At 38.6% G+C, this 20,162-nt stretch overlaps 1 protein-coding gene across 4 annotated transcripts in view; it reads left to right on the forward strand.

The window, feature by feature from the left end:
- The window catches only part of syt1a (synaptotagmin Ia), a 228,557-nt gene that overhangs the window by 150,525 nt on the left and 57,870 nt on the right, over window positions 1–20,162 (forward strand). For all 4 annotated transcript variants that reach the window (XM_022201756.2, XM_022201755.2, XM_022201759.2 and 1 more), the window contains one exon: window positions 14,870–15,067. In XM_022201756.2, the coding sequence (XP_022057448.1) occupies window positions 14,899–15,067 (169 nt within the window). In that variant the 5' untranslated portion in view covers window positions 14,870–14,898. The remainder of the gene's footprint in view (window positions 1–14,869; window positions 15,068–20,162) is intronic.

Raw genomic sequence — 20,162 nt, forward strand, 5'->3', positions numbered from 1 at the left:
GAGGGCCCGTTTTGGCCCATGCGCCACATGTTTGACACCCCCGCTCTAGCAAATGAGCACCTGACAGATTGTTGTGGATTCTTGACTGACAGCCTGTAATTAATGTGACACTTAACTAATTCATTCACTTTGCCAAAGTTTAGCCGGCCTGTAGCAGCTCTGTACCTGCAGCACGAGTGTTTTCAGAGATTTGTCTTTGATGTTTTGTTAGTTTATCGGTTGAAATGGTCTAATATGTTATAGGTGCTGTTGTCACTCCATAAAAATGGAGGTTTTGGTGTTCCTGTGAAGCAGCAGTGACACAGTTGGTTTACTGCTGAAGGTTTTTTTTTTTTTTAATGACGAGTGACGGGGAGAAAGAGGGAGCACAGTGGGGTGTAGACGCCTGCGTTGGATGTTGTCAGCGCAGTAAATAGCTGTTGTCACTGGATATCATTTCTGTCCATGTAGGCCTGTATGGACCTGTTCCTGCTTCCAATTAGATGGAGCTCTGTTGTCAAATGATCAGAATGTCGTTTACAAAGAGCGACTAAAGTTTTCAGTTGGGGATTTGGATGGTTGCCATTGGTGTAGTGTTATTTTTTTTTTACTTAAATCTTGTTTTGACTTTCATTTCACTTCTTTCTCTTGGTGTTTACTCACCAAAAAGTGCAAAAGTCTTTTAGCAAATCTATGTTAAAAATGCTCGTAAATTTTACGGTGAAAATCTGTCAAACCATGACAGTAAAAATCTGTAAACTGAAAAACAGTTTGAGACGGTTTATTCAACACTGAATCACCGTAAATAAGTTTATCAGGAGAAAATTGTATTTACAAAAAAATATGTTCTCTAGAAAAAAAATTACATTTCCCTTCTCGTGCATTTATTTAATGGAAACATGCCAAAATATGTATAACATCAATACTGTACTTTTTGCATTTATTTCTCAAGAAGAATACCAGTTTTCATAGTTTCTACTGACAATGGAAACATGCTGTAGCATTTAAAACAAGCAACGTGGTGATTTTTTAAATTTATTTTATGTAAAAATACAGTTTGAACCTGTCAAATTGATGAACAGACATATGGTTTAACATTTATGACAGCTGTAACCGGAATGTTTGCTAAAAATACACACAGTACATGTTAAATACACTAACTGTTGTGCTGATAAAGGAAAATGTGCTGTATCATTTATACTAAGTCACACAAACTTTATTTTATATGATGTTTTCATGGAAAACAAAAATGTCTAAACCCGGTTTAGATGATGCCATGAGCTTGTCGAGTTGCCAAATTGTATATTTGTTTGTGTTTATCATGTTATGTTCTCGTTCATTTTTCACATAGAAATATGTATAAAATATGTCCTTTAAATATAAATTAGGTAAAATAAAAAACTTAATGTGGTTATGTTTGCCAAATGGCGTAAAGTTGAATTTCGTCCGTTTCCAATGTGAATACTTTACTAGAGATTTTATATACACTTATTCACCCAACCACAAAAGGTCACGTATGGTATCGGGGTTACTTTATATTTGGCAGTGTTTAGAACAGATAATAATGCATCTACAGAGTAGAATATGAACCCTACTGGCCCACATTTATTAGAATGATCTGCAGCATTTACGTCCATTTCACGGACCAGCTCTTAACTCACACATTTGGTTGGTTGGATATCATCATAAAACATCTTTAAAAATACTGATTTCTTCATCAGATATAACCAGAATCAATCCTTTCTTAGTTCTGGGTTATTTCTAAGTACGCTGAAAATAATGACTACTCCAAATGTAAATTGCGGTTCTCCTTTGTTGCGTTTCTTCATGCAGTGGATTTACGCCGATGGTGAAATCCAGCGGAGAAAAGCCTGAGATGATTCATGCAAATGTAGTTGCTTCTAAGCGTGTCTCATCCCAGGGCAAGATTACTTGAATAATCATGATACTATAAGGTCTGATCTCTTTATTAAAAATAGTTTCAAACCTTACTGCCATTAGCTAGATGGAATCAATGACTCAGTCTGGCCTTCTGCATAAAATCCTGACATCTGGAGAAGCAGCTATTGGATGATGAATGTAATCTAATAGTATGAAATTGAAATCATCTGAATATGTCCCCAGTTTAAGAGGATAGTGTTCAATGTTTGATGCAGCTCTTACAAACACAACCTTTAATTTGCTTAGAGTTTTTTTCTCGCGTCATTTATTGTAATTACACAGTTAGTGCTCCCTTTGGATCAAAACACGTGTCCTCGCTATGATTATTAGTTTATCCAGATCTGTGAAGCAATCACTAAGCGTCTTCCTGAGGATTATTTAAACAGCAGGAATTCCCTCGCTTTGAACTGTAATCAAATTTGAGAACGGCTTTAAACCTCTGAACAACTTTTTGCCGGTAAATAATCAAGACTGTCATACTTAAGTGTGGGCAGGAAGCCACGTAATAAGACTTCATTAGGTGTCTGTGCTTGCAGAGGGAATTTGAACCGAGAAATCAGGATTTAAATTAGACGTTTGTTTCCGGCTTGTGTGTTCAACTCAAGACTCAGCAGCAGAGTCTTTACTGGGTTGGTTTGTTTAGTCAAAACACTTCCTCATTGATCCACACTATTGATTACTGCATACGGAAGCATTTCTGTCTCTTCGCTGCTTTTGATTTGTCTTTGACAAAACATTTACGCCACTATTTGTTTCCTACTGTTTATAAGTTAAAAAATATAAAGCACTCCCTTTGAATTACTCACTGATACCACTCTTGTAAATGTCAGACTGTTAAATGTGGAAAAGGCCAATTCCAATCAGGCAGAATCATTTTGTATCGATTGAGATTTGTAGTTTACCCATCTTTGCCTGTAATTCAGTTATTTCTGAGCTGTAGTATACACCAGTCAACACTAAAATCTTCTTTCTAATATTATGTAGCTCACCAGTTTGCAGTTAAAACGGCTCAGACCCATCGTGGTTTGAACAAGCGACCTCTGGGGGTTTCCTGAAGAGTCAGACACTGGGATGTAGGCTTCCTTTGGGTGCTGTGGGTTGTGAATTGGTGCCTCCTCAGATCGGGCTTGTCCTAGCGTGTCTTGCGTTTGCTCGATTGGTTTGGGTTCGTCGGATTTTGGAGGCAGAGTCAATGACTTGGGCTCTTTGTTGTAGTCCTCAAGCTGTTCCTGAAGAGGGTACACGTCCGCTGATGAAGGAAGTTGATGAAGTGTAAACTAAGTCGCAGATCAAGGCCAGAGTCTATGACTTGACCGTCGTTAAATGTCTACAAAGCTTCTTTAAAGATCTTCAAAAAATCACCAAGAGAAGTCAGCATTTGCAGGGCAGGATCCAGGAGTAGTTCTTAGCAGTTAAAACTCCTCCAGAAGAGCTGAAGATACTGAGCGGTGCGCCATCTTTTATGCTGTGAGAGTTGGTCGTTCTTCCACACCTTTAGGGCGTATGATAGGAGTGACAGTTTTGACACCATTAGACCTTTCTAAATCTATTGGTGAGATTTTGTCACCAAATATCATGTTTCATTGTTAGGGTTCAGTTTACAGTGGACGTTAGTTTGCCATTACGTTATGTTTCACAGAGAACATGCCCAGACATGTTCAGACTTTTACTTCCCATCTTACCCTCATTATTTTGTGACAGATTTCATGCATATACTTCTATGTGTTATACACCATTATGTATCGAGCACTCCACATTTCATCTCCTAGAAAGCATCAAAGTTACAAATTATACCTTGTGATCTCTAATCAACCCTTCAGCCATCCTTGCATAGTTTCTAAAGCTTCTTTTCCCTCACACACATTCAATACAATCAAAGCATTGATGGTTATTAGAATATTCAACATTTAGTACCTCACACACTTATACTACTCGTTGATTCAAATCATCATTCACTTTCAGCACATCGTACTCTAAGAATTTTACACGACAGGGTATGTAGTATTTAACGACATTTAGATGGGTGCTGTATGTCAAAGCAACACGATGACATGAATGCCAGGACTCAAGGTTTTCCAGCAGAACATTGTGCTGTAACAAGATGTTCCATTTTAATTGACCTGTCAGTGGTTTTGATGTTGGGGCTGATCGAAAAGTGGCATTAATCAGAGATATTATGTAGAATCACATAAACTAGTCGACCAGCGGCATAATCTCAGAGTCAGGAGTGCCTTTAATGCACAAATTAACCTTAGTCAAAATAGTTTATATGTTTAGGTTTGGTGATGCGCCGTAAATGGTACTACATAGTTGTTGTCAAAATAAATAAATGTCTTGTTTACTAGTTTCCATGAAACTATATTCACTTTTCCCTCCTGGAGGGTTTTAAACACATGCTTCTGTCTGATTTTTAGTCCAGCTCAGGTTAAATGATGTACAACGAATGCGCAAACTGTCTTTTTCAGATTTCGAAGAAGTAGAGGATGAGCTTTTTCCTATGATGTATTCAATTTCACTGACGTATAGCAACCGCCAAGTCATTTTGTTATAATTACCCGGCAATTCTTGAGAAGATGGGTTTAAATGGCGATTTACTGGGTGATTAATTCATGAAACCCAATAAAAACCACAAAGAGGGAAGCGATATTGGCAAAAGGGCACCTGCATCTCCTGCCCTCCTTACTGTACCATACAGTCGGCTTTGATCTTTGAATTATGTCCAATTTGATGTCAAAATGGACCTGGGTTAGGCTGGTTTTTTGGCAGCTTTATCACTTCCTCACACAGCATGGGATATAACACCCGGCACACTGCGGAAGCCGTCCAAAATCAGACCCAGTGGGGGGCGGAGCATCCACATGATACCAACATGCTGACCAAATCTGAACTCAAGAAAGGCTTAACAAATATCTTTTTTTTCTCATGTCTTTTTTTTTTTTATTTTACCCCTGAGATATGATAATTTCATTACAATCCAGGTTAAAGGAGATGGAAATCCATCAGTAAAGGTTATCAGGGATGAGGAAAAAGAAACATGAAAGGATGATGAAGGAGATAGCAGGAGTGATGGAGGGAGGTAGAGAGTGACCCAGTTACAGAAGGAGAGGTGATAGAAGGGAGCTGTGTGCCAGCATCGCCGCTGTGGTTGGGAACCTGCTGGGCCATCTGGCGGCACTGTAATTGGGTTGGGGTTTTACACCTGAGCGGCACACCTCCAAAGAGATGGCTGGAGCATTTAAAAAAAAGAAGTGGAAACAGGCAGCGTATTGCCTCCTGCAGTCTCCTGAAGATGGGTATGACAGTGAAAGTTGAGAACAGGTTAGATCAATTGATATCCTAGCGTCTCCTACATTTTTATTAACCTTTTTCCTCTGATATTTTCATTTAGCTCCTGTAGCTTGCATCACTCACAGCTTGCAGGATATAAATACTGCAGACATACTAGATAAATACTAGATGAATACTAGTTATAGGCTACATAAATACCACATAAAATACTACATAAATACAACATAAATGCCACATAAATATAACATAAGCGGCACATAAATATCACTTAAATATTGCATCATTACTAAATAAATACCATATAAATACTACATAAATACCACATACATACAACATAAATGCCACTTAAATACCACAAAAATACTACATAAATACTACTTAAATATCACAAAATACTACACTAATATGAGATAAATACTACATGAATACTACATGAATACCACATAAATACTATACAAATAAATGCTACATAAATATGGCATAAACACGGCATAAATATCACAGAAATACTACATAACTACCACATAAATATTACATAAATATGGCATAAAACCACATAAATACCATATAAATACCACATAAATTAGGCATTCACGCGGTATTTAAATACTACATAAATACCGGGGTGGGAAGGAAAAGCTGCAGTGTGACTGTAAAAGCAGCCAGTTTGAGCAAAAACAACATTATTCAAAGCTGTTACTTGAGCAAGTCGCAGCACTGACAGGCTAGACGTGCGTTGCAGAAAATATACAGTATGATTACACTGTGATGACACCTCTCTGGAAGGTAAAAAGGTCAACCCTCTCTGGTTTTCCATAAAGATAAATAAGCTGCCATCCACTCTAAATGGAACTGGCTTTCAAGTGGAGTACCTGCTGTGAGTCATTCCAGACAATGAAGATAATACGGAAGTTGTCATCCTTCGCTTGAATGCGCAAGTAGTTATTAAGGAACAAATATGAGCTGAATTAATGCTCCTTTTTTGCCAGGGATATGAAGTCTGATGCGAGAGGCATAACAGACACAGTGGGTGGTCCTCCACACACACTGCTCGCATTCGGTTGTCTTTCCAGTTGACATTTTGTACTGAGAAGCATCAGTCTTCCACAGACACGGGGAAAATTATGTGATGTCAACGCTGGGAGCTTGATTTCATTCATATGCATGTCTCATTCTGTGTATTTGAAAGGTCTCTAATTCGCCACAATCTCGTCATTTACATAAAAAAATTGCAGCTCCTGTCTGCAGAATTCCTTGGGGTAATTATTGTCTTTTCACAACGTGGCTGCCTGTGTTTTACACATCCACCGTACACGACTTAGAAATATTGAGTGAAAACCTATGTGTTTCTCCCTGCCTCAGGGCAAGATCAATTCTTTTTCTGTAGAAGAAGCCTCCCACGTGCACTCTGCAGAGCATCATTGTGCTCCCTAAAAGTCCTTGCCTGTGTTGAAGTATCTCTGTCGTTGCCTCTCAATGGATCGGCCCCCACACTAACCTTGCAACGTAGACCAAAGAGAGGCTGAGCGAACATGGACATGCGTGGGCGGCCGTGCAACCAAGAGGGAGGTCAAGAGGGCCAAGGTAACCAAGGGCTGCTTGTTTTATCGAAGTTCATCTCCACTCTTTACTCAAGTTAAATTATCTTGAATCAGTCACCTTTTTTCTTGCTTTGATTAGAGCTTATGTTTTAGTAGGTGTTGTGTTTTTTTTGTGACTTTCTCTGCAGCAGCTAACCACAGGACACCTCTCAGAAATATCTCCTGCTGACACACAAAGATGCTGTTAAAGAAGTGTTAGCTAAGAGTTGGGTTCACAGCTTGAGGGTGCAGTGGTATCATGCTTTCACAGTATGTTGGGCGACAGCAGCTGGCAGACATGTTGTGACTGTGAGATCCACCTCGTGCTTGCTTTTGTTCATGCTCAGGGATTCAGATTTCGCCAAATCAAGCTGGTTCATCTAAAGACATGTCAGTATTTCAATTTATTGCAGCTGTCATATCACATTTTTACAGTTATAGATTCTGAGAAACAAAATCCAATCAAATGAATGTTTGTGTAGTAAATAATGATCAACAGCTAGGTGATAATTGATATAAAAGCATCAATGGATAGCACCAAATGTAAGGTAGTTTTACAAGAGAGCCGTGTAAGAAGGTAGCCATCACTTAAAAGCAGGATAAGTAAGCAAGGTTGTTTATCACTGTCAAGAATGATGCTCATTCATGCTGATTTATTGGTGTCTACGTTTGATTTTCAATGAACACCAGGCAAAGATATGACACTGGGAAGCCATAAAGGAACATTCTTTTGCTAGCTGCATTAAAGCACTGTCTGGGTTCTTGACCTGTGCAGAGGATTGAAGATGCAAAAACCATACCTACAGGGCAAGTGAATATCTTCAATGCGAACCTTCAGACTCATCCGAGGAGCTTCAGTAAAAGCAGCTGGACTTCTCTTTTAGGTTCTTTTGTGAGAGACAGTGAGTCTTCACCTGGTTAGATAGATAGATAGATAGATAGATAGATAGATAGATAGATAGATAGATAGATAGATAGATAGATAGATAGATAGATAGATAGATAGATAGATAGATAGATAGATACTTTATTAATCCCAAGGGTTATCATACAAGCTCAATATTCTATCTTTTGTTTGCCAGTCTGCATTGAATAGCATTACCAAAAAGCTTGCACTCCTTTACTATTCCTCTCTCATTGTGCTCTATTTTGTGTGTGAACCCATCCTACTAGTTGTGGTTTCCATGTTAGGGCCAGAATATGATCCCTCTTTTGCTTTCTGGTAAACCTTGTGATCGTTGGAGTACCTGGCTGAGTTTAAAGCACCGCAGTAGTCAGCAAGTGTGTTTCCTTTGGTTTACCTTTCAAGACCATTTCAAACATCTTATTTTCACATACAGGCACTACTTCTGTGCTGGACCGACCGTGACTTGGTTTATTTCTACCAATCAGCTCAGCCTGCTGGCTCATGGTCACTCTCATGTTAGTTGTTCCAGGTCGTTGGTTGTGCCACGACTGGGAAACCAAACTGACCACCACTGTTTACTGCTGCCTGAGCTTCTACCTCCCTTTGTTTTATTCTTTCCCTTAGTACTGGAGTTAGTGATTGAAATATATTACAGGAGTGCAACTGATCACCAAAACTCATGGTTTGGATCATATTACAGCTCATGACCCATATTGGAACAAAAAGGTGCATTACACAGTATGTTTTCAGTACTGTTTGGTTAGTCTAATTTGTTGCAAAGTTATGCAGAATTTACAAAGGCAAATTTCGTGAAACTTGGAGAAGATGTAGAGAATTTTGATCTGAAACACTTTCTCACAAACTGTTTCCTTCTTACTTTAAAGGCCAAATATGGAGCAAATCTTGAATTTCCCATGGGATTAATAAAGTCTCTATCCATCTATCATCCATCCATCCATCCATCCATCCATCCATCCTAGTGTAAGGTGTAGAAAAAAACAACTTTTAAGATATTAAAAAGTTTACTTCTGCCATTTTTTAAGCCTGTCTGCAGCTAGTCAGCCCCCCCGCCACCCCCCACCCCCCACCCCCACTTTACAAGCAAATAATGATACCGTGGTGCTGTGTAACACCTAACTATCCAATAGTTTTCCACTTCAAACACTCACAGAGAGAGTTTTCTTCCTGAAGGGGTGGGAACAGCAGGTACTTATTTGTTTTCAGAGTCAGTTTAGAACAGCCTTATAGTCATGGTAATACAGTCATGGTGAAATGAATCATCTTTACAGTATTTGGAGCTGAAAACTGAAAGACACACTGTGGGGACATGTGAGACTTCTGTGAATTTGTTAACAAGGGACACAATATGGACATACAAAAGTACCAGCAGCAGTGAAACTCTATTTCTCTGCAATTACCCCCTCATTTTACATTAACCTTGGCTAGCCGTATAGTCCATTACATGACTCGTCTATTAGAGGTAATTCAGGATGAACATGTTCCAAGAAATTGTTTGGCTGTTGAAATGGACTTCTTAGTCAAACACCAATCTCTCTGTACTTCCTCTGTTATCCATTAACACCAGAATTGTTCAGTAAATAGGTTGCCGCAGCTGGATACAGTGTTTACAAGAAACTTGAGATTGGATTTCGCGGAAAGAAACATCGCTCCTATGATAATTGGAAATAAGATAAATAGGTGTTCAGATTCTGTGTAGATAATCAAATTTGCTCTAACCTGGTGGACAGCCAGGTCCAGGTAAAGAGCTGCTTATCCGTCTGTGGGATCTCCATTTATAAACCTGCAGTAAATCAACCTGTTTTTGCAGCATTCACACAAAGGAAGTTGAGAAAGAAGAGTGTTTGTGCTGAGTCACTGTACAGTCACTTCAGTGGTACAGTAGGTGCTTCACAGTGTGTTTGTGCTTCAGTGTTGTGGAAACATTAAGGGCTCTTGATGTTCAGACCAACAGCGGATCGCTTTATGTTTCCTCTCTTACTCCGTCTTCTCCAGTTGTAGTTTTTATTTGAATGTGAATGCCTGCACTACCTTGGATGTTCTCTGTTCTTTGTGAATTTCATCTATATTCAAATTTACGACACAAAGCAGTTTCCATGGCACATCGTGTAACATCCTGGCATGTCATATGTCATCACTGTTGGTATTCTGAGCTCATCACAAGGGACAAAGTATTGATTTCAATGTGGAAACATGAGGCTTTCATGGCTTCACTTTCCTCCTGGCAATTATCCATATATAGACATTCATTCCCCTACTGTAAGTGCATCTATATCTGTCGGACCAGAGAATACCCATGTGATCCGAAAATGTAATGTTGCTATACTTACAGATGTACTTTCGCAAAATCTGTAAATACCACTTTCTTAGTCATTATCTACCATTAATACTACTACCATCTTAGTCATTATCTAATTATAAGCAGAACAAAAGGGATGGACGGATTCGGGGTAATGTGAATGTAGCATCTTAAACATAGTCTAGTTTTATTCCACTTGAAACCTCCAGAAGATCAAATGGGTCAATATATAGCTGTGTGGCTTTTTGTAACACAGCTGACAGGTTTCATAGTCAACATTTTTGCTGTTTTCAGGCCTAAAATCAACATGACCGCCTATAACCAAACACCACATGGCATTTTTACACAAAGATTCTTCTAAATATTATGTATACGATTGAATAAAATTGAAATTGAAAGGTTTTTTTTATAAAGATATTGTAGTAAACCTGTTAACATGCCATAAATCCACACTTGACTCACACACTACTTTATATTAAATAAGTCAGAAAGCCTTGGAGTCTTGCCAGTCTTTTCTTCAGGAGGAAATGACATCATGTGGAGCAGGTCATGTGATCTGGAATTAACACACTTCCTTGAGAGGTGTGTTTGTAATGGATAACTTAGTTGAAAGTGATACGATTTGTTATTTTCCATATAAAATTTGATATATTGCCGAAAAAAATATCTGTCATAATTAGCTCTACTTAACAAAAAGAACACAATCAAAACGATTTCTGAATGAGCTCATTATTATTTATACTACTTTATATTTATACTACTTATTATAGTTTTTTAGCTAATCAGAAGGTGGTTGTTATTAAATTTGGAGAGTTATTTAGTTGACATTTTAGTAATAGTATTTTTTATTAAAAAAGGAGACACAAAAGGACAAAAATCAGACAGAAAACGACAAAACAAGACACTAAATGACAAAAGTGAGACACGAGCCAGGAAATGACAAAAACGAGACCAAAAACAACAAAACCGAGACACAAAATGACAAAATCGAGACAGAGAACGACAAAACCGAGACACAAAATGACAGAAACAGGACACGAAATGACAAAACCGAGAGACAGAATGACAAAAACGAGACACAAAACAACAAAGTATGATTTGATATATTGCAAAAAAGAAATCTCTGTCATGACTATCTCAACTTAATAAAAAGAACACAATCAAAACTATTTCTGATTAAGCTCATTTTATTAAAGTTTAGCTAATTGGAAGGTGGTCGCTATTTAATTCGGACAGTTATTTAGTTGGCATTTTAGTGATATCCAGTCATTTTTTATTAATAAGTGATTGTTTCCAAAACAAATATTATGGAATTTGTAAAGACATGATCATAATGAACATAACAAACTTTTTTAAAACTTTTAATAAAATCTATGCAACCCATGGACTTCAAAAGTTTCTCAATTATATACTGACTCAAATGTATTTAGTCCTCAAGGTTAAATGCATCATGGAGACACAAACCGTAATTATGAACCTTATTTTTGGAGTCATGGTTCGCTACACTTTAAGTACTACAAAGAAAAGAAATCAAAAGAAGCTGATGAACGCCGACTGCCACTCTGGTTGGAGCTCATGCTTTTAAACTTATGTTCTGACACCACAGTCAGGTCAACAAAACAATTTCTTGCCAAATGTCACATATCAGTGAGGTTCAGGCTGATTTCACGTTTCCTACTGGTAATGTCAGTGTATAGAAAATGCTGTTTTTTACTGCTGTTGGATTGGATTCAAGAGGTGTGTTTGGGGCAAAGGTGTTCAGCCAAATTTATAGAATTAACCGTAAAAATGTTCTTTAATGGGGGCTTCTTCTCCATTGCCTCTTGGCTCCAGCTATTGGTATTGTAACATAACTACAGGTAGTTTCATAAAACTGATATCTGATGTGTTTCATGGCCTGCAGAAGTGTTTAGATAACTGTATTTTGAAAGGACACTGCTTGTTTCTGCCGCAGATCTCTATAGCAGCGTTGCTAACCTAGATTTCAGAGAAACAAGGCTGTGGCCGCATCTCAAAGAATACAGAAAATGAGAAACGATCGCCGCTCCCCCTCCAGCCACAGTCAGAGCGGAGTAGAAAGGAAATACGCTGCTTCACAACTGCTCACATAAACCTGCACAGCTGCCGACAGTAGATCACGAGTGTCTCCAGATTTGATTGTGAAGCGGATCATCACCTCGGTGTAAATACACTCGAGGGAAAGAAACACTTCATTTCTTTCTAAGGACATCCAAATAAAGTGTCCACATGAAGCTGTAAGTAGCGAAATGCAGTTATTATTTCAGCACACTTTGTATCTCTAATGTGATTCAGTCCAAATTGCCTCGCTGCAAACCTAATTTTATACATTTGAAGGAGCATGAATTGGAATTCAGCTCTGTGAAGCTTTCTTTCCTTCATGTTTTTGGAGATTGTATTAGGATAAACTGCAGCTGCATTCAGGTCTCAGCTCTTTGAGGTTTAAAAATGGATATCATTGGCGGCCGCTCTGAGGGTTACATTTAGATTTTTCAATTACATGGAAACCTTTAACAGTGTTCCTGTCAGAACCAGTGCGGTGCCCTTATAGGAAACAATAATATAAATCGGGGGAAAAGTTTCATGAGCGCCGACTGTGGCAACGGAGGGAAATTAGACGATCAATCTTCTCTGTGTACTGGTTTACTTTAGTACACCATTATCCTCCTGGATTGCTATGGTGACAGGGCCAAATTACAACCTGCGCAGCGAGGAGAGACAATAAATAGTCCCTTTCTGCTTCAGGATTGTGCTGCAGCTTTGCCAGACTGTTGTGTGTCATGATACTAAGTAGAACACAACAGTGGAGAATCAGAAAAGAGATCAGTGAAAGATGATCAGCGGTATAATGTACTTATACAGCACATTACAGTATAATTGATTACAGGACTTACAGCAGAGTATGAACACCTGTTTGCGTGTAATGTCTGCTTTGTGTCATTTTGTGTCTTGTTCGTGTTGCTTTGTGTCTAGTTTTCAATGTTTAGTGTGTGCTCTGTATTATTTTGTGTCAAGTTTTTGTGGTTTTGTGTCTCATTTGTGTCATTTTGTTTCTTATTTGTGTGGTTTCAGCTCTCATTTGTGTTGTTATTGCATCTCTTTTTTCATTTTGTGTCCTGGTTGCATTGTTTTGTGTCAGATTTTTCTCATGTTGTGTCTTGTTTGTGTTGCTTTGTGTATAGTTTTCAGTGTTTAGTGTTTGCTTTGTCTTGTTTTGTGCCTCATTTTTGTTGTTTTGTGTCTAGTTTTTGTGGTTCGTGCCTTGTTTATGTCACTTGGTGACTTGCTTTGTGTCTGTTTTGTATTATTTTGTGTCTCATTTTTGTGGTTTTGTGTCTCATTTTTGTGGTTTGTGCTTTATGTCATTTGGAAACTTGCTTTGTGTCTCATTTGTGTCATTTTGCGTCTTGTTTGTGTGGTTTTAACTCTTATTTATGTTGTTTTGGGTCTCGTTTTTGTCATCTTGTGTAATAGTGTCATTGTTTTGTGTCTTGTGTTGTTTTGTGTCTGGTTTTCAGTGTTTTGTGTTTGCTTTGTATTATTTTGTGTCTTGTTTTTGTGGTTTTGTGTCTAATTTTTGTGGTTTGTGCCTTGTTTATGTCATTTGGCGACTTGCTGTGTGTCCCGTTTGTGTCATGTTGTGTCTTATTTATGTGGTTTCAGCTCTCATTTGTGTTGCTGTGTGTCTCGTTTTTGTCATTTTGTGTCCAATTTTTTTTGTTTTGTGTGTTGTTTATCATGCCTTGTGTTTAAAATTTTGTCTTCTCTTTTTTCACTTTTTTTGTCTTGTGTTGTTTTCGGTTTTATTTGTGAACATTTGTTTAGTTTAGTGTTTCTAGCAACCTGCTGTCCATGACCATTACTGAATTTTTAAAATTTTTAATTGTAATATGGGGGGGGGGGAAGTGCACTACTGTTAGAATTTGGCTGTATTTTTTCATGTCATTACTGTGTGCATAAAAATCCCAGTGCAGTTTGTGCCATCAAAACATTTGCTTATTGGAGAAATTGTATTGCATTTCTTATATTGTTGTGTCATTTTAATGTATTTAACATTACTCATCTTAATAATACAAATACTTGTGGTACAGGAGAGACAAGGTCATTGTGTGGAGATTTTACATTTTCGTTCTCTAGTGACACAGTAGCATACTGTGTCTTCTGTCGTTGTCTAGAATTGAGATAATGTGGAAACTTCCAACCTCCCACACTAAGTGCAATGATGACAAACATGTTCATGGATGAAGCTCCTGGGATACATGATAATTACACAACAGTGCGTCGGTAGAAACGCATGAGTGCATCTAAACATAGAGGTCACATATGAATAGACACGGAAAGCAGCAGTTAACATCAGAGACACATTGTTTCCTTCTGCCTCATCACAAAAGACCTTCATGTAAAGTAAATACACCTGGTGTGTACAAAGAGCACAGTGTGATAAGAGTCGACTTGTTATCTTTTCTATCGTGCGACATTACTGTATGTACTGTATTTATGGTTGACTTGCACAGAATCTCAATTGGCGGCGCTGAGATCCGGGGCCTGTGTTGTATGCGGGTGATAAATAATCATTTTATCTTTGCTCTGTGATGTTAATCTGGAGTTTAAGCAATGAGTAAGTAGCTTTGTTCTGAATTCAGAACGCTGGCCAATTCATCCTGGACCCCAGCTGATGTTTACTCAGGCTGAGCCAGCAGCTGCTCACACGCTCTGCGTCAACTCAGTCAACTGACAAGGCCGGCTCGCTGCCTCTGACATGCATCTGTCACAGCAGCAGAAAGAAACTGAAAAATCTAACCCGGTCTGTTGCCTCTTTCTCTTCCTCCGCATGTCCAGCATCTGCCCGGCTGCCCAGCATCGCCACGATGAATGAGAGTCGAAGGGAAGCGCTGGCAGCGGCCGCCCCCACCACCGCCTCCTCCTCCACGGCCGGCTCCAACACCACCAGCGTGGCCGGACAGGGCACAGGCGAGAAGAACGAGGACTTTTCTAAGCTGAAGGACAAGTTCATGAATGAGCTCAACAAAATTCCGCGTGAGTGTCTTTCTTTTTCCAAATGTCGTGCTGTGACTACAATGAATGTGTGTGACGGGTGATGCTGCAGAATCTGTGTTTTTAGAGGCTCCAACTGCAGCAGATGAAGGGTTGTGTCAAAACAAGATATTTTCTTTGGAGATTGTTGTGTCTTCAGTTTTTGGACCGAGCACAGCTGTGACACTCTAATGTGGGTCAGTTCACATCCACACTCTAAAGTTACTAATCAACCAACAGCTGATGCTGGCAAAACAAATGCTCTCAGATGCTTCATTTCAAAGCATTCATTTCTTGCAAACTGGTAGTTTAATTATTGGGTCCATATTTAATTGTGGGACTTTTTGTACCGTACTTGACATTTTTGCTGTTTTCAGGCCTCAAATCAACATGGCCGCCTATAACCAAACACCACATGGCATTTTCACACAAAGATTCTTCTTAATATTATATATACAATTGAGTAAAATTAAAATTTAATCGAACACAATATCCATCAGTTTACATATTTGTACAACTACAGTAGTGAAAACGGTCATTAGCTCAAAATGAAACACGGGCAGCACACCATGGAAGTGAAATTAGATTTTAAAAAACGCTCAGAACAGGGTGAAACTCCAACAAACATTGGCATTCAAGTTGTATAAACAGTGTAACATGTTCTTTTATCTTCTTGTAAATGATTCACACATGCATGAAAGTCGTTGGTATTCATGACTTTTATGAAGAACTGATCAATATCATGATGGACATAATGGCTTTGTTTACATTTTCTCCAGAGTTCCAACTTTGGGCGAAAATCGACTTGCATCAATGTGTAGGAACAGAACTCTGACATCAGTCTGGGACCCCCTGTATCATTATTATTATTATTATTTTCCAGTCTTGTAGTGTGACAATGTCTGCGATATGAAAGAAGAATGTCTATTAAATGTCTCCTTATATATACACGATGTAACCTAAATTAAAAGTCTGTCAGTGTGGTAAAACTCCTATATTGTGAACCTGACAGTAACTGTATTGCGTGGCATTTTTTTTGCAAAGAACATAAAATATTCCTGGAATGGAGATGATAGTGGAGGTTATGGGACACATAGAGAGTATTTCTCTCAGGAAGCAGTCTCTTATTCACTGACGAGCATAAAATACACATAATAAACACATTTCATTTTAATTACCTGAAATTTTCTTCCTGCCTTCAAATGGATGTGATGATCAAAAGGAAGTGGCCTTATTTGACTTGAGTTTGTGATGTAGTATCAAATCAAATTCACTAATGAGTATATTAGTTGTAAAAAGGTGGAGGATTTTCTCATCATGAGTCATGTGTTGTGTATTTCAGTGGCCTTGCAGCTCCGTATGATGAACGTGACGATTACAGCTCTTTTTAGTTTAAATGAGTCCTTCGGAAATGAAACCATTCCATCTGATTCTGGTGTAACCGTGATACTGAAACGATGTCATTGATGACCTTCGGCTTCCAATGAATCAACTGCACTAACATTCACCTTCTGTTGTTTCTGAGTCAAAGTAGTAGCAGCAGCTCGATCGTTTCATGCACCAAATGTCTCAGACGGAATTGTCTTACTAAATTATCTATTGAAAGAAGTAATCACGTTTGAAGTGGAGAATAAACATCTGGCGACAAAGCTCAAGTGTTTGACACCGTGAATCGCTAAATTGTGCATGGCAGCCTTTGTTAGATTTTCCACTTTTTCTCTGTCACAAATCAAAACTGTCTCTTCACTTTGACATCATCTTTCGTCACCAAACCTTCCTACCAAAATACTTCCATGTCGTTTTTTTGCCTCCTGGAGAATTTTGCAGCATTAAGTATGTGAGAATCCAGTTGTCATTGTGTCATTTAGGATGAAGCACCGCCTGGAGATCCAAGCAGAAATCTAAATATAGATATATCCACAGCCTCGTGTGGAAGTAATATTCTCAACAGGAAATGGCTCCCGTGGAAGAGAAGCCCTATTTCTTTAGCGAGGACACAAACGACACCACCTGTCATATTCCCCCTTTCCTGAGATTTAATAGTGCATCGAGTCGGCATGAAAAATACCTCCCTGTTCTGACAGGCAGCATATTTACCAAAAGAATAACTCTCCTGGCTACAACTAGAGATTTTTAGCTCCATGTGGGCTTAAATGAGACACAGAAGGTGAATGAATAGGATCGAAACTATTGAAATTTAATGATATCACCTTTGGTTTTGCAATAGAAGCCTGTCACTGTGATGTATTGAATATCCCAGCAGGTCTTTTTTTCAATTTTCTTTTCTGCTAGAGAAGTTAAATGAGACAGAAAAGTTACCAGAGATCATCCAAAAAAACAGCTGAGAACTCTCACTTATTACTGTTTACTGTCACGTCACCCCCCTCAATCAAAAGCAGTGACTTTGCTCTCTGGTGCTGCCAGCCTGATGATGAATGGCCAAAGACTTGTTTACTCCGTGGAATATCGATACTGTCTGGAGAAACTCAGGTAGCAGATTTAGCAAAGAATATGTGAGGGGAGGAAGCTGCGCGCTCAGCACAGCTTCTCTTCCGCGGCTGCACAAGATCTTCTTTCGGCTTATAACCCAGTTTAAGCCTCGCAGGCTTTGAGGAGGCCTGCATGGAGCTGTCACACTGGACTAACCTGCTGCTGAATTTCTGTCCATCATCGCATCTCTAAGCCGGGGATTTTGCCTTGGACTCGTCTTTTGGCTGATGGCTCAAGTATGCAAAAAGCAACAAACTTTTGGAAGCATTTTTGAGGAAAGTTTGGTGATGTTTAATGATAAATAGATGATTTTCATGTGATTGTTAGCTCCCATATGACACTACTGCTACTCTGTAGGGCTGCTGCTCAATATTATTTAGTATGCATTGAGTATTTTTTTAAAATAAACTGATTAAATGTCAGAAAATAGTTAGATTTAATTATAATATTTTCCACTGCATGCTCAAGGCGACATCTTTAAATTGCATGTTTTGTCTGATGGAAAGAATCAAGAAAAGATGCAAAATCGGACATTGGAAAAGCTCCAACCAGCTTTTATGTCGGATAAACTAAATTAAAGCATATCAACATGATTGTATTCTGCGAAATGTGTATACCGTACAACAGAAGCTGTCGAATCAGCCACACAAACATGAACACACACACGCTGAGGTCCAGCTATGTAATCGCACCAAACCATACTGTGGCTTTTCATTGAACGGAGCGATCACCTCCGAGGAAACCAGCGTATTGAATTTCTTAGTAAGTTTTCTAAACACCCAAGGCTTTACTTCCCGATAACAATTAACCTCTGAACACTGAAGCTGTTTGATCCATGACTGCTGGCTCCAGCAGCCATTACTCCAAATAACACAGACAAGCGATTGACATTTCGGGAAAATAAATAGCGGTATTTCTTCTATCGTTTTTTTCCTCCATCAGAGGCTTTTTTTTTTTTTTTTGGTTTTAGGCGGCTGAAAGCACTCTCAAAAAGATGGGTCTCTGCATTCATTCGTTCCTAAAATGTTGGGTATCATAAGTCAATAGAAATATGCAATTAAATATGCATCTATGGTAAAAAAAAACAACCAAAACATCAAATTAAAATCAGCTTTTGTTGTTTTGTGTCATGTATTTTTTAAACAAGATAGAACCATTTGCATTGTAAAAAGGTAATTAATGACTTAATCTGTCTCATGACAACACATGTAAAAGAAGGCTTTGTCTGATGTAGTTTTCTGGGACTAAAGCATTGTCTTTCTCCAGTGGTGCGGACTGACAAGTGTCTGATGGTTGCAGCTAAAAATGCAAGAGCTGGATTGACTACCAGACCAAAATACCTTGTGGTGTAAAAATACAAAAAGCACCACCTTGGAAGCTGGCAAGATTTTTTTTTAGATTTGTTACATATGAAAATCTGTCACTAGTGGACAATTTTATGTCTCTAGTGGACGATTTTATGTCATTAGTGTATGATTTTATGTCACTAGTGGATGATTTTTATGTCTCTAGTGGATGATTTTACGGCATTAATGGATGATTTTATGTCATTGGTGGATGATTTTATTCCATATATATATATATATATATATATATATATATATATATATATATATAGAGAGAGAGAGAGAGAGCATTCATATTTCCCACCAACATGTTGTTTAGCCTCTTCCATCCGGATCACCTGCCCATTTGCACATGCACGGCGATATGCGCGATAATAAGTCTACTTGGACAAACCGCCCAAAATGCGTTGCCAGATATGGTTATGGATTTTAAGTCATTCTGGGTTAATTGCATTAAAATTGTCAATTAGATTAACCATGATGATGAATTAATCCGCAATGCGTTATTTTTGACGGCCCTACAAAAAAACTAAAAAAAAACCCTTGATATTCAACATAAGAGTCCCTAAATAATTTACTGAATGCCTCTCGCATCAACAACACTCATATTCTGACAAGAGCAAATGCTAAACCAGACAAAAATCGGCGATTCCATGTCGTGGCTGCAACAGCTGCGAAGCAATGTGTATGAGACATTGTGTATTTTGTGCAGAAAGGGTTTCAAACTCTGCACAATGGAAATCAACACAGTGGAATGTGAATTGCCAAGCTAGCCCACCAACAGATATCCCCACTCTGCTCTATCCTCATCTCCACCCCACCCTCACCTTCTTCTCTAACACTGGCACCAGGGCGAGCAATGGCAGATCCCTGGACAACATTCAAGTATATGTGTAGACTGAAAGCAGATGTATTGTGGTGTTGAAGTGACAAAACACCAATCATTCAAGTCAAAAGAGGGAGTATGAGACTTATTCACTCTATTCCCAGACTGCCAATACCTGAACATGCAGCTCCAACAAGTCAGCTTATTTCTGCAAGTTTGGATTAGCCTGAGCTATCTCAGATCAATTTTTTGTGGATGCTAACAAGGATTTGTTTGCTTTAATGTTCAACTCAACCCCAAAAACCAAACAACTGGATCAGCACACTGTTCCAAAGACCACACCCAGTCTACATATTGGGATCACAGTTCATGGGACACGGAAACTCAGTTGGTTTTAAATTTTATTCTGAGTGGCATTAAAAAATATTAAATGTCT

Source organism: Acanthochromis polyacanthus, chromosome 1, assembly GCF_021347895.1.
Source record: "Acanthochromis polyacanthus isolate Apoly-LR-REF ecotype Palm Island chromosome 1, KAUST_Apoly_ChrSc, whole genome shotgun sequence".
Lineage (NCBI taxonomy): Eukaryota > Metazoa > Chordata > Actinopteri > Pomacentridae > Acanthochromis > Acanthochromis polyacanthus.